At 35.7% G+C, this 8031-nt stretch overlaps 1 protein-coding gene across 2 annotated transcripts; it reads left to right on the top strand.

Annotated features, from left to right (window-relative positions):
• The first annotated feature begins 799 nt into the window (after positions 1-799).
• Positions 800-7709, top strand: LOC107928350 (protein PAT1 homolog). Of its 2 annotated transcripts, XR_001692602.2 has the most exons (5): positions 859-1377; positions 2206-2348; positions 4169-4232; positions 4965-7131; positions 7323-7709. XR_001692602.2 is itself a non-coding variant. In XM_016859548.2 (4 exons), the coding sequence occupies exons 1-4, from the start codon at positions 1332-1334 to the stop codon at positions 7001-7003; spliced, it is 2292 nt and encodes a 763-aa protein (XP_016715037.2). In that variant the 5' UTR covers positions 800-1331; the 3' UTR covers positions 7004-7709. The 2 variants fall into 2 exon arrangements, 1 of the variants encoding a protein (XP_016715037.2); XM_016859548.2 differs by having other exon boundaries at positions 800-1377; positions 4965-7709.
• Positions 7710-8031: the final 322 nt, after the last annotated feature.

Here is an 8031-nt window from a genome sequence, read left to right as displayed (position 1 = left end):
CTTTAAACATGTCTCCACGATTTATACCTGTTATCGCCAAGGTTGAGACCATTTCATTTTCTTTCTTTTCTGCCATCGAAAATATAACACTACTTACCTTCTTAATTTTCCTCTCAATATCTACAAATGTTGATTGTAGTGACTATGATCTCCTCGACTTGTTTGCATACCAGTTGAACACCACTTTAGAACCAATTTCTAGAAAGAGTGAGTCATTTATCTTCTATTCCAAAAATATAAATACTTTCAATGCTACTGAATCAACATCATTCGCTGCAAGAAGACTTGAAAATGGAGCTCATTAAACTTTGTATGTATATAAATATATAAAATAAATGGAATGGATGTGCGTTTATATAAATTGTGAATAAAATATTCAATAATATCTGAATGATGTATCAAATTTTTTTGCAATATTAGAATAAAAATTGACCCACAAATGAATGTGTGATTGTTCATTTGGATAACAATCTATTGTTTTGTTGTTAGAAGTCAAAATTTAGCAAATTGTTTCATTGAAAAGTTTGAAAAAAAAATTGAAAATTATTTTTTATATTTGTGAAATATAGTGTGGGAGGGGAGGGGATAAACATATATAGTGTTGAAAGTTTTGGTGAGAAAATTTTAGAATTAAATTAATAGAATTTGTAAATATGATGGGTTAAATTTATTAATTTACTTAGAATTAGAATCAAATTGATAGAATATGTAACTGTAGCATCTGTTGGTAGAATTATAGTAAGAATGAGTAATTAACTTGTGATTAAGAGATACTCGAGATTCAAGTTCAATACACGTGATTCGTCCAAACCTATAAAAACCCTAAGTTTAAAGTCATTATAATTTTTTTAGTAAATAAATGTATCAATCTTCACTATTTTCCTTTCTATTTGATTTTCTTTGTTATTTTCTATCCAAAAAAATATTATTATTATTATTCGGTTTTTAATTTTCTCTACAAAAACAGATTTCACTTCAATCCCTAGCTCTGTTTTAATCTATCTGTCCAATAATTATTAATAAATAAATATAAAATAATTGCCCTTTTGTTACCTCCTCTTTAGGGTTCCTCCCTCCATCTCTCGTCTTCGATAATTTTGACTTGAAGAAAAGGCCATTTCTTTGCAAAGGGTTTTTGCTTTTTAAACCACTTTTTTTCTTTTTTCAAATTCCTTCCCCCTTTGAATTCCTTTATTTAAAAAATAAATAAATTATTTTACTCTATTTTTTTGGCCTGAAAGAAACAATTTGGTTGAAGATTCAGTTAATAGTGAGAGATTTTTGTTTTGGTTTTTTCTCTTTTTTGTTGTAATTTTGAATTGTAGATAAAAATGGACGCTTCTGAGAATCTTAAGCAAATTGGCGATACTTCTACAGGTCTGATATTTTATTCCTTTTTCTTTTAATTTACTCAATTTATACTCTCTTTTTTGTATGTAAAATTAGTTTTGGGTTAGCTTGATAGTTTGGTTTAAGCTCAAATTTCAACTAAGTTAAAATTGAAATGTTTAAAGTTAAGAACTTGATTGATTTTTTTAACAAAATAATGAAATTAGATCTGGGATTATTGGGTTTCCAATGTTTATGTTAGGTATTATATTGTGAATAATACATTTTGATTCTAGTTTTAGGTTGTTGCTTTGTTTCATAGTGGCATTGGCATTTTTTACATTATTGGAATTATAAAGTTTGAATTTTGAGTACTAAGGTACTGCAGCTTTATGATTTAAATGTGCTGTTGCTTTGGTTATATTAATTGACTTTGATTTCGAATAATCGCATTTGAGAAAAATGCTTATAGTACATATGGAGACATTTTTCTCCCTTCTCTGCCAATTCCAAGGATCAAACTTGTGTGTCTAACTGTTTTGGCATCCCCTTGGCCTTGGGCATACAGTAAAAAGTTGCTTTTGTGGCGGTGCATGGTGGATTAGAATAGATAGTTGATTGCTTGCTGTTTGATCTTAAGGGAAAGGGTAAAACAAAGACCCCTTCTTCTTTCTTGTATTATTATCATTATTATTTTTGCATAATTTTGTGTGGACTTTATGTTCTGGTGAAAAGTTTGGATTAATTGATGTTCTTTTCAGGGACACTTGTCGACACCTATTTTTAGTGATATGACATGTACCTTATGTTGTGATATTTTTTTCCTCTTCTGTTTAGGAGTATATTTTTAGTAAAATTAGCTTTACTATGATGCAGGAGGTGCAGTATTTGATGCATCACAATATGCGTTTTTCGGAAATGATGTTCTTGAGGAAGTTGAATTGGGGGGATTAGATGAGGAGGAGGATTTACCCGCAGTTGGACTTGATGAAGAGGAGTTTTTATTTGATGGAGAAGAGGTTAATATTCTTTTTCTTTTCGGTTCTGTTTTTCCTTTCTTCATTGTTCTTGCAAATTTATACAATGTAGGACAAAAGCAGCGGTTACTTGCTTGAGAAGTAAATCTCTCCCTTCTAAAAATGATGCTAATAAGTAGCCTTCTAGAGTTATGGTGGATGCTTTTCTTTCCCCTGTGCCCTTGAACAGATAGAGGCCTCCACATTTGATTAGTGGTTGGCATTCTATTTTTGTTTGTGGAGTAAAACTTTGCAGTAGCTCATATTATACATTGTTCTAAACGTCTCTGCAAGACTTTACAAACCTTGAGGCAATGTTATTTATAAGTTGACAGCGTAATCATCTTGGTTGGGCTGTTTTCTGAAACTAATTTACTTCTCTTTGTGACTTCTTCACAATGAGAAATTAGCTCTTGTGTACTTCTTTCTGAGAAAGTTATATTGTACAAGCTGCCGTGATGTAGTGGCTTGGTTATCCTGCATTTGTTTTGGAGATTGTGTTACTTGTACTTAGGTGCTTCTTGAAGTAACATTTGTTGTTTCTCATATGCTATCGCTTCCCAGAGAAAATATGTTGAGAAGGTATTTGGGAGCTTTTCTCAAGGATTTCTCGTGTGCTTTATTTATCTGTTCCTTTTATTGAGGGAAAGACCTGGAATTATATGAATTCCCTTGCACCTTCAACCTGAAACTTTTCTCACAACACCTCTTTCCTCAGAAGGATAAGGATATTTGAGTTTACAACTTCTAGTTATATATGAAGCCTCCTTGATGGAATAAGTTTGTGGGATGTTTTATACCCATCATGCAGAAGTTTTAGACAAAAACTCAACCCGTGTTGCAAGATATAGAAGACTGTCCCTTTCTTCTTGAGTTGTTCTTCCTTGTATCCCTGGAATAGGAAACTTAAAATGGTTTCTAATGCAGTTAAAATTTCATGTTCTAATCAAGAGTTCATCACTTTAGGTGATACTTTTGGCACATGTAACTAACTAATTTTCAAGATCATTCATCTCATATTTGATTTTAGTAGAATATTTCATATGCTTGATGCTTGGTCTAATTTCTCTTCATTTTCAAAGGTAAGTCCACTACATAATTTACTATATTTTAGAAATAGTGGTATACTCAAAAGATGTTTTCCTGTCCTAAGGGTTAGCTTCTAATTTCATTTGTTAACTAATAATGTATTGTCTTCTCATACGTGTGGCTAAATCAGTTTAATCCTCTCAACTATGCTAGAAATGGATCTGTTGAGAGTTCAATCATGCAATAGTTGGTGCAGATGCCTCTGGAACCAAATTTACTGTTAGCTTTAGGCCTTATTTCCATGCTGACTGAATTTAAGGATGAAATCTCGGTATCAAACTGAAGCCCCACCTTACTTTTAAGCTTGTTCAGATTCTTAAGATTGACAAAAAAATGTTTCACCAATTCCTTTCCAAACTCTACCAACAGTGTTGTAACGAGATTGGTCCTCCAAACTTCTATTATAACTGTCAAGTAAGAGCATTGGCATTAGCATTAAGCTGTTTTTATAATGAACCTTAACTTTGCTTTATAATTTGGGTTAATTTTCTTATAGTTCTTCAAAAAGATGATTTCCTTTTAATTTATATCTCCTTGTTTGCTAGTCTCTAGATAAAATCTTTTGTACTATTAAAAAGCCATAAAGGGATAAAGTTCCTATTTTTTTCCTTGATGTTTCTGGAAACCACAGTTCACCTCTGGCAAGTATGGAGATGCATGATTCTTGGTGGTTAATTCTGGTCTAGCATTGATGATTAAGAGTTTGCTTATGTTACCTTGTGATTTTGTTGCAGTTGAACACAACCATCAATGGACCAAGAGGCTCAGGGATTGTTGGTGACAGGGGATCTAGAGAAGGTGAATTTGTTTATCTCATTACTTAATTTATGTTTTTGAGGTCCAATCATTTTTGGTTTTGTTTCTTATAGCTCTTTATATGTTATACTTGGTATCAATGCTGATGAAATAAGATATCCGGGGATGAAGTTGAAGAAATATCAAAAAAATAGATCAGGATAACTGTTTCCGGCGTGTTTTAGGTTGTTGATTTCATATCTAGATAAAATGAATAGAAAAATGTGGGTTGGTTATATCCGGATTATGATCAATTTATTTGGCGTAAGGTCATTGCTTGTAACATTTGATAAGACTCCTATACAGTTTGTATTATGCATATAAATCCTTAGGTGCAGTGGATATGCTTTCTGTAATATAGTTGAGTAGAAGATAAGATGATAGATAGTTTTACTAAAATTCTGGGATGGATTCCCTTTGGTGGTTAAGAGGTTGCCTATTGAGTGGGTTGGGTTATTCAAGTATCTTAAGCATCTAAAGTCTGAACATCATTGAATATCCAAACGTTGGAACTGAACAACCTTAATGTGTATGCTGAAGAACTTTTTATTATATCAAGAAGCTTAAAATTTAAATGTTTTAACAAATGTTTAAGAATTCGCTCCCTTCCTTTGCTTAATGTGTTCCACGATGACACATTACTATCATAATCAATAATCATCATCTGACACTTTGCAAGGTTTCCTTTAATACCTTTTAACAATCATCATGCTGACCATGGTTTTCTCCATCAAGGTTCATCTGTTGCTGAATGGGCACATGGGGAGGAATTACCTTATTGGCTTGGTCAGCAGGCTCTTGAAACTGAAAGTGTTCCCAGAGACAAGCACTGGTCATCACAACTGTCACCCAATTTGGACTCAAAGCATCTCTACAGGACATCCTCATACCCTGAGCAGCAGCAAAAGCAACATTTTTCTAGTGAACCAATTCTAGTTCCAAATTCTTCTTATAACAAGCCATACCCTCCGCCTGGTGGCAGATCCCATCAAGCTTCACCAAACCTAAATTCTGGTCACTTGAATAATCCATATATGGTTGGTGGATCACAAATGGCACCTTCACCAAATCTCTCTGGCTTCTCTAGTTCTCAGTTTCAAATGCCACATTTACATCAGGGGTTAAATTATGGCAGGAATATGCCCGACTTTGCTCCTGTTCTTTCTGGCAATAGTTTGCCATCAAATCAATGGGGGAGCCAGCCAAAATTGCATGGTGGAGATAATTCCAGTGTTTTGACCAATATGTTGGAACAACAGTTACCTCATCAAAATGGTTTGATTACATCACAATTAAGGCCACAGCTGCAGGCACACCAGCAGAGGCTGCAGCACCCTGTTCAGCCATCATTTAGCCATTTATCAGGGGTTCAATCTCAACTGGTTAATCCTCATCGTTCTCCATCACCACCTCTAATGAACAAATTTGAAGCTATACTTGGTATTGGTGATCTGAGAGATCAAAGACCAAAATCAGCTCAAAAAAGTAGGTATTCTCAGCCGGGCTTTGATAGCAGTGGAATGAAGAGTGATATTGGATGGCCTAAATTTAGATCCAAATACATGTCAACTGATGAGATTGAGGGCATTCTTAGAATGCAGCTCGCTGCAACTCACAGTAATGATCCTTATGTGGATGATTATTACCACCAAGCTTGTCTTGCAAGAAAATCTGCTGGGGCAACATTGAGACATCATTTTTGTCCAACTCATCTCAGGGATCTTCCTTCCCGAGCACGTGCAAATGCTGAGCCACACGCTTTTCTCCAAGTTGATGCTCTTGGGAGGGTACCTTTCTCTTCAGTTCGCAGGCCTCGCCCTCTTCTTGAAGTTGACCCTCCAAATTCTTCCTTTGTCACCAACAATGATCAGAAAGCTTCTGATATGCCCCTTGAACTGGAACCAATGCTTGCTGCTAGAGTTACAATAGAGGATGGTCTATGCCTTCTTCTTGATGTAGATGATATTGATCGGTTATTGAAGTTTAATCAGTTGCAGGATGGTGGAGCCCAGCTGAGACGAAGACGACAGGTTTTGTTGGAAGAGCTGGCTGCATCACTTCAATTGGATGACCCACTTGCCAAGAATGGCCACACAGATGAACTTGCTCAAAAGGATGATCTTGTGTTTTTACAGATAGTTGCCCTCCCCAAAGGCCGGAAGTTGCTTGCAAGGTACCTTCGGCTTCTTTTTCCAGGTGATGAGCCTATGCGAATTGTCTGCATGGCCATTTTCCGTCATTTAAGATTCTTGTTTGGAGGCCTTCTGACTGATCCAGGAGCGGAAACTACTGATAACCTTTCGAAGGTTATTTCCTCATGTGTTCATGGCATGGATCTTCGTGCACTTAGTGTCTGTCTTGCAGCTGTGGTTTGTTCTTCAGAGCAGCCCCCTCTTCGCCCTCTTGGAAATCCCAGTGGAGATTGGGCATCTCTTATTCTGAAGTCTGTTCTTGATAGGGCAACAAAACTCATGATTGATTTTAGAGCTGCTGGCAATTACAATATGGCCAATCAATCTCTTTGGAGGGCCTCGTTCAACGAATTCTTTAACCTTCTTACCAAGTATTGCATAAACAAATATGATACTGTGATGCAGTCCTTGCGTATGCAGGTCAAACCAAATATGGCCATCGATGAATCAGATGTTACAAAAGCAATTAAAAGAGAAATGCCAGTTGATCTTTTACATGCATGTTTACCCCACATCAACGACCAGCAGAAAAAGCTGATATTGGATCTCTCTCAGCGGTCTTTGGTTGTAGGACAGTCATGATGGCAGAAGTTTTGAATTCACACATTGAAGTATTATACGAGCAAATGATGCCATATGCTGGAAGGAGTGCGATTAGCCATACCATTGCCTTATGCAGCTACGGTGGAGCTCTCCGAGGATATTTAAAGGTTGATATGATAGCCCCTTCCAGATTTTAGTCTTACTAGTCAGTGTTCTTCTATCTTTAATAACATGCTGCTTTTTTAGCAAAACATACAAGTTGGCCAATGTGTATTGTGATACAACCCTGGTGAGATATTTTTGATATTGTTGGGTCCTTTCCATACATTGGAGCTTATTTTGATGCTCTGTTGTCTAGAGATGTAGTATGTACATGGTTCAGTACGGAAGATTGCCTGCATTCCGAGTATTATTTTCCAAGGAGGTGGGATGGATCATGTGTTGTTCTCTGTTGGAAGAGTCCCCATGCCGGAAGGTATGACAGTGTTGGCTTTGAAACTAAAATGGTGATTTTAGCTTTAATATGGGTAGCATTGTTGCTTTTGGTTTGAATCTTGTTTGTGATTTTTTAATTTCATGGAAGAATGGCTGTTGGATTCTTCTTTGGCCCTTTTTATTCTACTATATATGTATGCATGTATATATTATTATAATGTCATTTGAAGTTCTTACCCTATATTTTGTTTGGAAACTCAGGCTCTATGTTCTTAATGATATGGTATAGTATGGGAAGGCAGGCTTTTTTTCATGGCTTTTCTAGCTCCACCTTTGATGATTGTACATCTGAATATAAGTGTAATTTTTCATTTTATAAATTAAAGGCTTATCGGTTAAAAATAAAAAAATAATAACTCTCCCCCCACCACCGCTCTCCCTTCCCTCTTTCTCTCCCCACCGTCGCCACTCCCGGTTGGTCATCTTCTTGGCATTTTCTATATTATTTGGCTTTCTTAAGTTGCAGATTACTTGTAGAATACCTCGTAACTATTATACATTTTCCTTTTCAGCTGTCTGAAACGGGTTTAGAGCTTTCACTTGCTCGCCTGAAAGCTCTTACTAAATTTGCT

This window comes from Gossypium hirsutum, chromosome D08, assembly GCF_007990345.1.
Source record: "Gossypium hirsutum isolate 1008001.06 chromosome D08, Gossypium_hirsutum_v2.1, whole genome shotgun sequence".
Taxonomy (NCBI): Eukaryota; Viridiplantae; Streptophyta; class Magnoliopsida; order Malvales; family Malvaceae; genus Gossypium; species Gossypium hirsutum.
Note: the sequence above shows the minus strand (reverse complement) of the source record. Positions and strands in the feature narration are given on the sequence as shown.

Coding starts and splice junctions, on each gene's coding strand:
- LOC107928350 (XM_016859548.2), top strand. CDS start 1,332: ATGGACGCTTCTGAGAATCTTAAGCAAATTGGCGATACTTCTACAG. Junction 1,378..2,205: donor AATTGGCGATACTTCTACAG/GTCTGATATTTT, acceptor ACTATGATGCAG/GAGGTGCAGTATTTGATGCA. Junction 2,349..4,168: donor TTTTATTTGATGGAGAAGAG/GTTAATATTCTT, acceptor ATTTTGTTGCAG/TTGAACACAACCATCAATGG.